The 15763-nt window shown below is 44.7% G+C and overlaps 1 protein-coding gene across 5 annotated transcripts in view; it reads left to right on the plus strand.

Annotated features, from left to right (window-relative positions):
• Positions 1-6334: 6334 nt before the first annotated feature.
• The window catches only part of LOC306796152 (ELKS/Rab6-interacting/CAST family member 1-like), a gene marked incomplete at its 3' end in the record, with an annotated part of 90811 nt that continues 81382 nt past the window's right edge, over positions 6335-15763 (plus strand). For 4 of the 5 annotated variants that reach the window (XM_079294932.1, XM_079294934.1, XM_079294935.1 and 1 more), the window contains exons 1-3: positions 6335-6505; positions 13690-14513; positions 15649-15726. In XM_079294932.1, the coding sequence (XP_079151058.1) occupies positions 14025-14513; positions 15649-15726 (567 nt within the window). In that variant the 5' untranslated portion in view covers positions 6335-6505; positions 13690-14024. The remainder of the gene's footprint in view (positions 6506-13689; positions 14514-15648; positions 15727-15763) is intronic. The other variant, XM_079294933.1, reaches the window with a different exon arrangement.

The raw sequence follows: 15763 nt of genomic DNA on the forward strand, positions 1-15763 counted from the left end.
AAGAAGTGTTTAGAATCTGAATTTTTCAGAGATTCATTGTCTAAGAGCTGTGAGCTTATATCCTGACCTTAGTTTTAATTAAGCATTATAACTTTAGTCGTTGACTTTGGTTTTAATTCAGCATTTTAACAAAGATTAATGGTTTCAGTTGTGTTTCTTCAATTCTTGAACTTAATTGTGACTCATTATTGTGCAGACCAGAGTGTAAGTGCAGTTCAACAGTTTGACTTGCATTGGTATTTCTGATTGAATATCTTTGAACACAGTTATTGATTTTAAAGTTGAATTTAATATTTAATTGATTAATTATTCATTGTTTTTTAATTTTATTTTACTTCCAATTTTAAACCTTTCGAATTCTGATTTGGAACTGGATTGTGATTGTGATTCTGATTTAGATGTTGAGTTTGATTTCGGAATTCTAGCTTCAATTTTGGATTCGAGATTCCTTCACATATCCAGTATTGACTAATTTTGGTACACTTACTATTTTACATAGTTCCTAAGAATCAATTTTGACACGGACGGCGCAAACATATTTGAGAGATCGTTGACCTCTCTTACACTACAGACGTATGCTAACATTTACTGCTGAACTTTTGGCAGCTTTGTGTTTGTTTTAGTCAAGGTGCGTGGTTGAGTGAGTCCATATCTGGGAAGTGGAGCAGTGGATCCCAGTTTTGGAGTCAACGGCCACACGCCATACAGCACAGAGGGTGAGTTGATTTTGATTCAGGTGATGACAAGCATGCACATTTAATACACACATTTGAATACTCCTAGGCTGCATAATGTTTACATTAAAGAAGCAGAGTAAGGAAGTAGGAGAGCTGGTAAAATCCAACGGACAAGCTGAGTTTGTGCCATGGGGACATCGAGACATGGACGCACTGGAAAAGGAGTTGCCACCGCTGGCAGGTGGAGCCAATCCGTGGATCCGTGTCTTTGAAAAACTCACAGCAGCTGATAAATTGGCATTGGGAGACATCCGTGCCGTGATGATCCACACCGAAGGAACAGCCAAATTGAACATTTTGGAGATAAAACCAGAAGAAGAAACCCATCAGTACCTGAGGAGAGCTGAAGAAGAGTGGCAGAGGGCAACAGGGGGGAGACATGACGGCAATGAAGCCACCACTGTAGTATGGCGACACACTGTGCAGATGGGCCTGCCTCCACCGGTACGGACAGCGCTGGGAGAAGTAGTAGGCTTGAGCAACATGAAAGATGCCATGTGGAGGAAACACCTAACTCACTACAACCAGCGACAGCTAACTGAGAAGACAAGAGGACAGGAAGATCTGGAGAGAATGACGCGGCGGCTGCTGAAACTTCAAATAGCGGCGGCCGACAGAGAAATAAGTAGAAAACATCTGGCCAAGAAACAGATGGCCGTAGCCAAGGCTCAGGCCTCACAACAGCCCCAATATCCAGCTGCACCCCCGACCTCATACCAACCAAATCCAGCAGTACCAGCCCACACAGTGGTGTACTACCAACCTCCACCACATTACAGAGGCAGAGGACGTGCACGAGCATCTAACCGAGGGAGAGGTAACTACAGAGGAGGTTATGAAAGACCTGTAGGTAGAGGGAAGTGCTACGTATGTGGGAGAGAGGGTCATTGGGTGAGAGATTGCCCACATAAAAGGAGAGGAAGACAGCCCAATGCACCACCACAACATGCTCCGTTCCCACCACAACATCAGCAGTACCTACGACCAGGTCCAGCTGGACCTCCTCCCATGAGACATCAACAGATGCCCATGCTGTCACCAGGACCATGGGGAGGTTCAGTGTATAGCCAAGATACATAGATGGTTGCCATGTGATCCCTTACAGCAGAGATATCGAGGTGAAGGGGAGATATGGTAAGGTGTCAAACATTTTTTGTAGATCCACATTTAGAATAGTTTTCAGTAAAGGTGCTACTCACAATTTTTGAGATTTAATAACGTCATGATAAACCACAACTAGACTTGCTAACTCTAGAAATTGAGAAATATACGGGAGCTCTAACTAACATGAGCCGAGTGTTGTTTTCTCAGGTGACAAACGCAGAAGCAGCAGCTGACGAAAGGAAGCAGGCTGACGTGTCACCAGGCAGTCTGGTGTGGATAAAAGTCCACGAGCGCAGGTGGAGTGAACCAAGGTGGACCGGTCCATGGGAGGTAGTATTGGCAACCTCACATGCAGTAAAGGTGAAAGGTAAAACTGGAGCTACTTGGCACCACCTCACTCACTGTGCAGCAGCGAAGGTAACGAGTGAGACACTCGCAGAGACAGGATTGAACATCAGACAGGAAAATTTGAAGCCAAAGACACCTCAAAAGAGGGGTTAGACAGTACTGAAGATGACGTTTTCCCCACAGTTTAAGCGAGGGCGTCCAGTAGGAGACTCTAGGTTCAGTGGGTTATGGAAGTCTGTAATTATTTTATTCCTGAGTTCAGTAGCTTCCCTCTTAGTATGTGGAATTAACCACAGACAGGAACCAGATCACATGCATGACTACATCAGGATTCGACATTTAGCCTCAGTAGCTAATCAAACCGATCTCAGACCACGTAGAGAGGCTACACTGAGATTACCCACCTGTATAATATAATACCCCACCTCTGTTCAAGGTTACAGAGGGTCCATTTGATTGTATAGTCTCAGATACAGCTAAGGGGCCCAATGTAGGTAGTAGTATTGCAAATTATTGCAAATTGTAGCAACAGTCACAACGCTAGCGACTATCTATATAACAGTGTGTTAAGACAGACAGCACCTAGAGCTGATTTATGGTGATGGTGTGGAGGAAGAACCATACATCCAATCCTGCCTAAAGATTGGACAGGTGCGTTGGTGCAACTTATATTGTCATTCCATATCTTGCCTGTCACTGATGCAATTTATGGAGAACTCATCTCTCCACGCCCACATGCTAACAGAAGATCCAAAAGAGATGCCGGTGGCCCGAAGGGAGCCTTTGATGACCAAGTGTACATAAGATGTCATAAGACTGCCAAGGGGGGTGTCTAATGACTTTCAAGCCAGAAATCAAATAGCAGCAGATTTAGAATCTGTTTTCTCTCAGAGGGTGATGATTAATAAAAATGTCGATTGGATCAACTACATTTACTATAACCAACAGCGTTTAGTAAACTTCACCAGTGACGCCATATCAGGACTGCATGCACAGCTGGCGAAGACTAGTTTAATGACCTTGCAGAACAGAATGGCATTAGATATGATTTAGCAGAGAAAAGTGGCGTGTGCCAGATGTTTGGGTCTGCGTGCTGTACTTTCATTCCAAATAACACAGCTCCAGATGGATCGGTGACCAGGGCTCTGGAGGGACTGACAGCACTCAGCCAAGAGCTAGCAGACAACTCTGGTGTCACGAATCCGTTCACCGACTGGTTGGGAAGTATGCTTGGCCAGTGAAAACATACATTTTTGGCAATCGTAATTATTCTGTGTGCTGTCGTCATAAGCCTCCGAGTTGTCTGTGGATGGGGGTTCCCCTGCATCCGTGGACCTCTACAGGGGTTTATTGCTTCACCGATGAGCCAGACACCAGTCCAGGCAACCAGTTATGTGACGAGGATGAGGGAGAATTGGAGCTTCTGATGGCCACAGTCTAGATGAGGCCACCAGCGGTGCCATAGCGGAACTTCACAAGCGGTTCCTGACCATCCTCTCGGAGATCCTGAAGGACCTGATAAAGGCCCAGGTGGACTTCTAAAACATCCAGTGAGATGTTGGAAGTTTGGGAAATAGACGGATTGTTTTGGATGAGTATTTGGAGATTAATTTTTTTGTTTAATTGGGTTATAAAGGGATTTTAGGGTGTAAAGATTAAGAAATGTAATTTTGTCACGTGTAAAAGAACAGTCAAGGCTTCTCAGTATGTGTTCTCTAGCCTACAGGCTGTATCCTGATCCTGCCAGCCCCAAGACATGGAAGGCAGTGACTTTCAACGCACTCTATCTTGAAACGAACTGAACAGAAATACTTGAAATGATATCTGTGTGCATGAATTCTTTGCCTCTGTTTAGATAGATAGGGAGCCTCTCCCTGGATTGAGTAGGGGTAAGGTCTCCAGGGACATTTGAATAACTAACTACATTTGAGTAGCTAACTCACAGTGAACTGTGAGTTAGGGGGGAATTGTAAGAAATTTGAGCAAAAAACTGTAGTTAGTAGATATAATAAAAGTGTTTAATAATTCATAATTAATAATTCATAATTAGTCATAATCATAAGGGTTTTGGGAATGCATAATTAAGATAAACATAAAGTGATATAGGATTAAGTAGCTAAAAGTGCATAGGGGAATTTGGCCAATAGAAATTGAGATAGACGGAAGGGGAGGAGTCGTGAATTAATATGTGGGGGGGTTAGAAGTGTTTTTCTGCCTCTTTAGCTTGTGGATCTGCAGGACGGCTGTGTCCTGGGACCAGAGGTAGTTTTTTCCAAAGAGGGTTGATATTGTAATATTTCATAGGAGTATGTACTCCATGTATAACTGTGATCGTGCTTGCATCAGTGGAATTAAATTCCTTATAATTGTAAATCAGTTTCGGTAATGTTTTTAGCGCCGTGTGTCTGGAAAGCTATCATTCCACGTGTGCTAGCCGGCTCCATTTTCATTGTGAGGAGATTTAGCCTTAACAAAATCAACTGACTTCAGGGTCAGCGTTCCACTTTTAAATGCAAGCTTTTACAAGCTTGGTCAAAACACATGTGATAAATGAGTTTTTAAAACCAGGGTTTTGTTATGAATGCCTCTGATGTGTATACTACAGCTTAATAAACGTCCCTTGAGTTCTGTTGGGGGGTCACATGCTTTTTTCTTTTCTTTTTGTGTTTCTTTCCAATGATAAAACACATATAAGCCACCAAGTATTCACTGATCAGGTTAACAGAGACGTTTCAGAAGGCAGCGCTGGTCCACCACTACTGGAGTTCTTAAGGGGAACTTTAGCCAGCAGACTATTTATACCTCAGCTCAGCTGTCTGACTGACTGGCGCCCTGGGAACTGGGACACTGTGTGTGTGTGTGTGTGTGTGTGTGTGTGTGTGTGTGTGTGTGTCTTTGGTCTGTGTCTAGTTGGAAAGATTTCTATAGTGATGTGTAGTTGTGTGTGAGAGAGACCTGGGAGCCCAGGGGGACCAGCTATATGAAATATGCTACATGTTCGAGATAGATATACTGTAGGTCATTCAATCATCAAACACTGAGTCAGACGTTTGTACATGAATAAATGGACACAGGAACAACTTATAAGCATCATCACAATAAAAATGATGAGCGGTGTCTTCTGTTAGCGCGAGGAAATGAAATAAATAAGTATAACTGATTCAACAATGAATTTAACATTACTACAAATCAAACATACTGAGTGTAAAGCAGGTTTGTGTTTAAATCTGACAGCCACGTTAACAGAATAACAACACTCTCCAATACAGTCAAGATGTACATCGTATAGCATTATCTTCCTATTATACTTCTTCTTCACCACAGAGGGAAATATTGTACTTTTTTACTGTTTATGTAACCGCCACTTCGTAACTTAGTAACATTCAGGGATCTTTTGGAATGTTATCATTATAGATTAAACGAGCCAAAATTGTATCATAATCGTTATAAATCCGCTCCACCTCAACCAACTACACCCAATTGCTGCTTACACATCACATATAGTATAACGGTCATAAAGGCATCATTTGCCATTGACTAATTTTACATTTAGAACTCAAGGTAGCCTACATTTTGTAAATAATACAAATTATTACTTCAGTAAAATTTTCAATGCAGGACTTTTATTTGTAATAAAGTATTTTTTACAGTGTCTTACTACTTTTATTAACTTAATAAGTATATGAAATGAATACTTTCCCTACTTTAGCAAGCTAATTACTCATTTACCTGAACTGTTAAATAACCGTCATCAGTTATCCACATAAGACGCTAACATATTGTTTTACAGGGTATGAAAATAAGGGCTTTTAATATGAGATAAAATATCGTATAAATACGAAAAATTGGATTTATGAAGTAAAAAGGACATCTCGTTCAATTGTCACTTTATGGATAATTACGGATTAGCATGCACGCGACTCAGCTGGTCCGGGAGAGACCATAAGGAGAGACGAGACGGAGGAGGGAGGAGGAGGAGGAGGAGGAGGGGGTATACGTCTCGGGGGCGCGCGCTCCACCGTCGTGACGTCACGGGAGCGCCCGAGCAGTGGGGAAGCCGCCAGTGGTAGAGCTGGCAAAAAAAGACGGGAAGGAGGGAAAGACTCGGAGACAGGAAGACAGACACGAAGACAGGGAAGACAAGCCCGAAAAAGCAGACAGCGCTGCACCCTCGCTTCACCGACCGTCTGTTACGTTACGAGGCGTCACTTCGAGGTTTGACAGCAGCAGAATAACTGAAGAGGAGATATGTGACTGGCCTTTTTAACACAGAGCTTATTTCACAACCGAGGGGCAGTAACGTAAACACAGCCGCAGTGAGTACTGGAAGTTAGCTGGCAGTCTGAGTGTGTGCGTGTGCACATGCATGTATTATTACACAGGCCTACGTGTGTGTTTGTGTGTGTGTGTGTGTTCGCGGGTCAACCTCATGCTGTGTGCCGTCTGTGCGGCTCGTCGCAGTCACGTTTGTAGGAAGGACCGCTCGCGACCATGATTAAAATTGTATGCCTGCTTTGAGGTGCAGCAGTTTCCAGGTCAGCTGTGAGAGCCACCGTGGGGGCTCTGTTATATACCCGCCGTAGGGGAGCAGTGTGTCGCCCAGACATTCAGTCATTATGATACATTTTTTATTTTTTTTTGCGAGCCCATTCAACAAGGCTTCCTCCTGTTTCGCTCAATAATCCAATTGTACAACAAGGGGCTTCCACCCGGAATAACAAGCTAATAACACTATGTCTCGTCTCTGTGCCTCTCAACGCTGTGTTTCAGGCTGCAGAAGTGCTGCTGACAGCCTTACAGTTTTTCCTCAAAAGCCACACAATTGCTATCATAATCCTATAACATTATTATTTTACAGCGCCAGTTTAGCGACATCGTATCCCTTTATCGTGGGTTCATCTCCTTGTGATGGCGCTAATATCCCCTCAGGGACCTGAAGTGTGCCTGTGTGTTAGTCAATATTAAGTTGCATCTCTTTGCTACAATGTTCCCACAGGGACTTGTAGTTGTGTTGTGATATTTCTAACAGTACCCACTCAAGTTCTCCCGGCCGATTGTTTCGTTCTGAACTCGTTTCAAGGAACATAATATGTGCACTTCTCTAAAATCGTGTGTCTTTTTTTCAATGCTGCCACAGTTGCACAGGACTGTTTGCAGCCACGTCCTGGCAGACCACCAGACCAGACCGCACGCGAAGCTCACGAGACTGACACCGGATAAGCACGCTATCTGTGCAAACCGAATCAATCTGAGCAAAAACATGGACCCGGTGTGATCGCGTCGATGAAGGTGGTGAAATCTGCTGCGTGTGTTTTGCAACAGTCCGAGAGGCAAAAACAAAAGGATCGAGGAGGGGAAGCCGTGATTTCCTCCGTGTTCCGCCCACGGCTCTGGTTCTTTGCGCTGCCCCTCCTCCAGGAACACCGAGTCAGGGAACTGAGCCGCTTCCTTCCACTCGGATTGCTGTAAACACTGGACATTTTTAAATGTCTGCACACCGCAGTCTGCCTGTGGGTAAACCCTTTGCTACTTTGTGTGCTACTTTGTGTGTACAGCCTGATAGACCCCCCATGTGTCTCCAGGCTCCACATCAAAGGTACCGGTAAATCTTTTTTTACAACATGAGGAACTTAACCCGACACAGACAGCAGCCTGTAGCTCTTTCAAACCTCTTCCCAGAACTCACCTTTACTTTGAAAACCATAATCTCTAATTGCCTTGTTTGCTATGTATTTATTCATAGACAGACAGACTCTTTAGGGGGTGTTTGGGTCACCTTTGCAACACTCTTCATCCTTATATAACCTGGCAAGACTGTAACAGCACATTCCTTCATACAGGATCAGCCTGGGGGATGTTTCACTCCTCTCTTCCATTAACTATGACACACACTCCTGAATTACTTTTGTGCTTCCCCGCCTTTCTGTTAATTGTCGAGTCTCAACGGTACGTTTTCCATATTTGCTCTGTAGGCAGCAGCCACGATTAGATAAGTGTGTGTGCTGTGTTTGAGCACATGGATGTGTGTGCTTCTATGCTTCTCTGTGAGTCATGGTGTGTATGACCGTGTTCGTGTTTTGTTTACCCAGCCTGCATCTCGGGTTAATTTCCTGTGGCGCGCACAATAGACTGGAGCCGATGCTATCCGTGCCTTATCAGCGCTGTGCTTTCCAGTGTCTGAACCACATTACAGGTCTCATCGCCGATAGGACCTGGTGGCACGGAGTGAAGGTACAAGTAGCACAGCCACGCTGGTGAGCCAAAAGTCTGTATCTCGCACAGACATCTTCCGCCTAATATGTTCTCCCAAGTGTAATCGGTCGCTCGGTTAATTGAAAAATCTCCATTATCTCAATTATTATTTTACACACCTGTAGAAATCACTTGGATGAATATGTTTAAATCAGCACTAAACCGTCATAATGATAAGTCATCAATATCATGTGTTTGCACGCGGAACTAAGCCAAACCACGAACGACACGTTGCTCAAAACCAAACAGCAACGATGCATACTCTGTGTATTACACGTCAGTGCTAGCGAGAGAAGATCCTAGATGACAGAACGGGGGAGAACAGAACACTTTGAGACATGTATTGGAGGGATTGTACAAAAATAATGCAAATATCGCACTAAAGGTTTCCATGCATCTTCAGTGCCTGCATGAGTCATTTCGGTATTTGGTTCTCCTCATGATTTCTGTCATGTAATTTGTATTCTAGCTGATTTATTTCCTGGTTTTGTTTCTGTGTCAGACAATTCTTATTTTCTCACGACTATTTGTATATTTATGTAATATTAGAAATACATTAAGTTGTTTTTTATTTAACATGGAAATTGTCACTGGAGATGTTCACACAAGTTCTTTAAACATTCAAATTATATAATGGTTTTGCAGAAACAACACATCACATACATTTCAATCACATACAACACGCAATTTCCTATTCCCGGAGAGTCGATGTTACTGTCGTCACGACAAAGCAGCTGTGAAGGTTAAAAAAAGCCGACCGGTGAACCCCTTACATCATCCCCATACATCTTCAGATGGATTATGTGCAAAGCGAGTTCGGCTCGCCCCTTCAGCTGCGCTGTCGAGATGCGAGTCCTCTCCAGCCACATCATATCACCACGAGCCTGACGGGAACCGAGAGGAACGGAGAATAACAACATTGAGGAATTGAGCGGAGTGCGTTTTTCTGAGGCGAGACACGAACTTTGTAGAATTCGGTTCCCACGCTGAAACACCGGCCGGCTAAGTATAGGTGTGTGTGGGTGTGTTGCATTGTGCAGTGTGACAGATTGGATGTGTGGTTGTCACACAAATAGAGCATGCCGAACACCTTCAGGAATGCTGGTGGAGAAAGAGAGAGGAAGTGAGAGGAAGTGAAAGCATGAGGGAGAGGTAAGGGGGCGGGATAAAGAAATGGATGTGCTAATAGGCATCTGTTTAAGTCCGGCTTATTAACTTAAAATATATCAATGTCAAGTTTTGAGTTGCCTCTCTTATCTGTAGCCATGTCCGGAAAAAGGCTACGAATCTGAAGTCTGAAGTCCTCTGCTGTGCCGGCACATACTGATTATCGACACAGTACGTGTGCAGTACGTGGCATTCAACCACGGAGACTTTCTCGGTATCCTCGCGTGATATTCTGGGATTTTTGTTCGTGAGGCCTGAAACAACAGTGTATGTGAGGAGGGAAGACGAGGCGTGCAGAACGGCTGTTGGTAACAGTACAGGGAGGCGGAGGATGAAGCGCAGGGCGTTGTGTGCGCTGATGTTTCCTGTGGACATGAAGGGGATGAGGGTATTTTGGTTCCCAGGTTCACTCCAGGGCCTGTGTCAGGGTCTGTTCCAGTCGGTATCGCGGTCGTAGATTTTGGGCATTTTGTGGTTCGATGTTCACGGTACAGCATGTGATGAAAGGGAGATAAGCTGGAATTATAGAACAATACTTTTTATTTGTCTGGATATTGATCTGGTTAGAGCTGAAATGATGAGGCAGTTAGATTGTCAGATAAATATTCAATCGTGAAAACTTTTTTTGAAGCAAAAATAGCTCAAATTGAATTGGTCCAACTTTTCAAATGTTAATGTTTTCAGTTTTTCTTTGTCCTCCATGATATTAACCAAATAGCTGGGGTTCAGACTGTTTGCCATTGTCATTTTTTTTTAATGAAAAGAATAATTGAGAAAATAATCCATCACGAAAATAAACATGTGTTGCAGCTGTTAATATGGTCACAACTGCATATTTAACCAGGACATCCTATGCATAGTCGCACATCAAATAACATTGCAGAGCAAACTTCACCTTGGAAACTACCGTTTACACACACACACACACACACACACACACACACACACACACACACACACACACACACACACACACACACACACACACACACACACACACACACACACACACACACACACTTCTTTTTTGGAAACTACCGTTTCCAAGGCGGAGAATGAACTGTCATGAACTCTCAGTGTGCTACTGTGCAGCAGATGTTTGTTACGGCAGCACCACGTTGCTTTTTCACATTTGTGTGAAAGGGCAAGACGGATGGTAAGCCTGTTTGACAGATGGGTCTTGGACCGTCACATGCTCATGTTTTCTCCATCCCATGATGCCAACTGCGTCATAGGTGTGCGGTAGGGTATTTATAAGGGATTTGAAACTTGAGGTTATTATTGTTATTATTTTAATCGCAATGCTGTTTGCCATCCCGAGTCCTCTCAGAGTCTTTAAATCCCCCACAGATACATCTGTGGGACACACTGGTGGTTTATTCATGTGACCCTTCGACTTGGAACTGTAGAAAACACAACATGGTGTGTGACGCTGTTTCCGCGACGCCCTCAAGCCAATAAAAACAAAAAGAAGTGTGTGTGTGTGTGAGTTTAGCCGTGTGACAGTTTGTGATCTGTCCAGGGTGTGCAGTAGCCTTGCCCAATGCATGGCATGACGTGCTCCAGCTCCCCGTGACCCCAAACAAGAGCAGCAGTTCCAGAAGCGGATGGATGTGTATTTATTGTCCTGTTCCTCTTCCAGACTAAAGCAATTTCCCAGCAAGGCTCTCAACCACTAACACCAACATTTATGAGCAAGTGCCCAACATTGTTGCTGAACAATGTGTGAACATGTGTGGTCAGTAAAATGGCTAAATACAGAGACATGCTGTGCTTGTTTTGCATTATAGGGAGAATTGGGACATGAGCATATACATTATGTGCAGGTCAGCAGGTCCAGAGGGGAGGAGGGAAAAGCCCTGAACACACACACACACGTACACACACACACACACGCACGTACACACTCTCTGTCTCTTCAGTCTCATATTGGCCTCAAATGAGGCATTAGATGTGTGTGATGTTTGTGACATGATCACTCACAGCCACTGAGCTGATGTGCACGTGTGTTCATTTGTGTCTGTTTGCATGTGGAGTGGAGTTTATCTGTATCTATTCTGCCTCACTGTAGATCTGCACATGTGCACAGTCTGTGTGACTGTGTGTGTGTATACGTGCATGTACTGTAAATACATGTGTGTAGGTGTGTGTGTGCGTGCTAGAGGCAGGGTCCTGGCCTGTTTCTTTCCAGGTGTGTGTTTTTGGCCTTAGGGGAGACACAGCAGATGGTACCTCTTTGCGTATGAGCGTGTGTGTGTGTGTGTGTGTGTGTGTGTGTGTCTGCAACTGACTGGTTGTCAGTATCTCCCTGGCCAAAGATGTGTGTCCAGCAGAACATCAGTTGGAGAGATCGACACTACTGCAGGGCTGTTATTAAAAGGCCTGGGTCGGGACCCAGAGCAGGGGGTGCTGGGAGTTTAAAAGGGGTCGACCAAAGGGCTACACAGTTAATCATACTTGAAATTAAATGCATTGTAGTTTGCAATTTCCAAGAGGCCACTTGTTGAGGGAAAACTATTCCAGACAACCTACTCAGCAAGAGATGTGTAGGGTGTCCGCCATACTGTACAAGCACAGTGCTAGTTTAAATGTCATGTTAAATGTTAAAACTAAGCTGTTCTATCATCTGTTTTTAATAAATGAATACTTGGAAATCAGCCTAGACTGTTGACGTTAAACTGAAGCTCCAGACGTCTTCATTCTTGTGTGTGCTGACTAATTCTAAAGCGGTTTAGTCACTTCTGTTCACGTTGTTGTTGTAAGGGGAGAGTGTGGATCAGATGGTGTGTCACACGGGTCATGTGTGTCCACTGGCCTGTGGATGACATCACTGTCTCCAAGGATACCCCAAATGACTGAATGATGACTGTTGACCAGCTGGGCATCAATTTTAAACAGTAAATGTACTTTTCTTTTATACAGTAGCCGACTCCAGAGGTGACACCCAAGGTTGCATATTTAACATATCGTTAATTTCTAAATTCTCCGCCGACAACAGAGAGTTTTCTCGCAGACAGCGTTGTGCATAGCATGTGGTGGGTACTTCAGGGGGCCTGGGAGATCAGCGTAAGCACAACAGACAGCTTGGATTCTCAGCAGCCTCTGAGGCATTTATCAGCAACATGTGAGAGCCAGTGCTCATGAATTGTTTTCATGTTTTTGCCGAGACAGTGAAATGTTACAGATTTGCACCGTTTGAAGTTGACTTCACGAGTGAGTAATAGGAATGGTTATTTTTTTTATTATTTTCACAGCTGTGTGTAATTACAAGGTTTATTTGACCTGATTGACTTACTCCGTTTTAATATTTAAGTTATTTATGTCATCCAACACGCACACACACACACAGACTAATACCAGGCTCCAAAATATTATTTCATGGTGCCCCTTAAAATGTCCATTCAGCATCCAATCAGCTGATTGGATGCTGAATGGACATTTTATCTGCTTTATCTTCATCTGCTATCACACGGTTTAGTACGGCTGCAGGACAGTAACTGGTGAGGTATGGTGTGGTCCTAAGAAGAAGGTGTTGGGTGTGGTGGAGAGCTAAAACGGGCCGCGTGATCACATGAACCGACACATCAGCTGATGGTTGGGCCTGCAGCAGAGCTTCTGTGGACTGAGCGTATCAGCAACTGTGTATGTGTGTGCATGTCAGTGTGGTGGCAGGAAAAGGAGTTTCTGGGCTTCTTTGATGAGTGATTATGAATTATTAGAGAGGTCAGAAGTTGATCTCATCTTGTGAAACGTCTGCAGGATGGATTGGCACACAATTTGGTACAAACATTCGTGTTCCCCAGAGGATGAACAGTTTGGTTTTAGAGCCTAATTCTTGTTCTTTCCCAACTCGTACTGTAGAAATGTCAATGCCACATGATATGACCAGTATGCTGTTTATTTAACCTCCGGTTTGCATTGCCAGTAAATACTCTGCACAAAGAGATGTACTAAGTCTCAACTGTGGATCAAACCAGAACCAGAACCTGGTAAAAAATTGTATTCCCTTGTTCCTGAAGTGCAGAAGATCTTTCTTCTCCCGATCACTAAATCCTTGTCTCTGTCTCCCTTTTCTTTTTAGGTGATCCCTTCATCCCAGGCCTCGTGGATTTACTGGCTGCCTTTATCTAAAGGGCTGCCGTATTGATTCCTGCTTTCTGACAAAGCACATTCATTCCAGTGAGGTTTTTGGAAAGGCCTTGATCACCGCTATGTCAACACTGCATCGGGATATTTCAAGTCAAAAAGGACTACAGTAGTCGTTTTTATTTTTTTTGGGACATCCATCTTACATTCTTTTGAGTTTCTGCGTACTTTTAAGAATGTATTTTTGAACCGCTTGATTTCCTCATTTGAAGCGGGCACCTTTTCGTCTCCACAGTATACACACACACACACACACCGTATTCTCTCACCATGTACGGTAGCTCCCGTTCCGTCTCAAAGCTGGATGTCGTTGGGTCCAATGGCAACGGGTCGGTGTCCGGGAGCCCCAGTCGCTCCCCGCGCCTCCCGCGCTCCCCGCACCTCGGACACAGGCGAAACAGCAGCACCAGCTCCACGGGCGGACTCACCGGCAACTGCAAAACCCTGTCCATGGAGAACATCCAGTCTCTGAACGCCGCCTACGCTACGGGCGGTCCCATGTACTTCTGTGACACCGTCGACGACTCGATCGGCATCGGGAGCCTGGGCAGCGGGCTGAACCCCTCGCTGCCCAAAAGCACCATGACCCTGGGCAGGGCCGGGGCCAGGATCCCCTACGGGGTCAGGGCGGCCATCATGGGGAGCAGCCCTAATATAAACACTGGAGGGGGTGTGATGCCCAGCGATGCCATATCATTTGGGGGGGAGCTGCAAAACCAGCTTCAACAGGCGGCTACTGTGCCTCATTCCATGAGACAGGTGAGGCACCGCAAGGTTTTCTTCTTTTATTGCCGCAATCTTGAAGCGGGTTGCGACCGAGAAATAGTCCCGCGCGTGATCTAAAATAGTTGAGCTTTAGAAAGCGTGGATTAAATTGATTTAGGGTGTACATAATGTTTGTCTCACCTTCGAGCGAACACTGAAGAAACCAGTGGCGGCTGGTCAATAGAGGGCCATGGGGCATGGCCCCACCATAAGCCACACAAAAAAACAAACAAACAAAAAAATTGTAATAATCATAAATTATACAAATTGTCAATATTTGTGTTTTTGAACTGTGGAATGTACCCAGTAATGGTACTTTTTCTGCTCATCCTCTCCGCCTGTCTGCTCTCTGCTCGTGCTCTCTGTCTGTGTGCACGACACTCTGAGAACGCGCAGCTTGGGGGGCCTGATCGTTTTGGCCCAAAAGAGGCGGGTCTATGAAGCAGTTTAGCCAATTGCTGATTCAAGATATAAATGAGTGACATGCAATTTAGCCAATCAGCGCCCTCAAATAGATTCAGCTTGGGGCCAGAACGATCAGGCCCCCTCGCTGCGCGTTCTCGTCAGGAGAAGTCTCTACGCGCGAGCGCCAGCGCGAGCACTCCTCCTCCAAGACCCGTTTGAGAGGAGAACTTTGGCGGAGATTCTGCAGCCAAAGAGCTGATATCAGATCAGCCTGACCTCACAATCAGACAGCAGAATCGCGGGAAAGGGAAGCAGTACATGCCAAGCTTCTGTACTAGCTGTACACACATTTTGTACACATTTTCCACCAGCCGCCACTGGAAGAAACCTTAAAAGATAAAATCAATTGCACTTTCGGCAAAATGTTTTGTCACACAATTATCCTCCTGCATGATGCAGAAGTGGAACTTGGTGATTCAAGGCTTTTTGCTGTTATACGGGTTCATATTTTCTTCTTAAGTCACGGCTCAGGTAAATAATATTAGAGCTGTGTGGGTATACAGCATGTTGAAATAGACTAAGGTCTGCCCTCCTACTCCCTCTGCACCATTAGTCATAACCTGAGAGCTCTTCTATCCTTCCTAACTGAGAGACGCTCTGAGCACAAGCGTCAGCTAAATACCTAAAACATACTTCTACTTTATGTGTTTGTGTGTGTTTCCAGGTGAGAGACGGGGCGATGTCAGACCTGCAGACACAGTTAAGAGAAGTGCTGACAGAGAACGAACTGCTAGGGAGAGAAGTAAGGACACACACACACACACACACACACCTCTGAA

Source organism: Melanostigma gelatinosum (genome assembly GCF_949748355.1).
Source record: "Melanostigma gelatinosum genome assembly, chromosome: 22".
Taxonomy (NCBI): Eukaryota; Metazoa; Chordata; class Actinopteri; order Perciformes; family Zoarcidae; genus Melanostigma; species Melanostigma gelatinosum.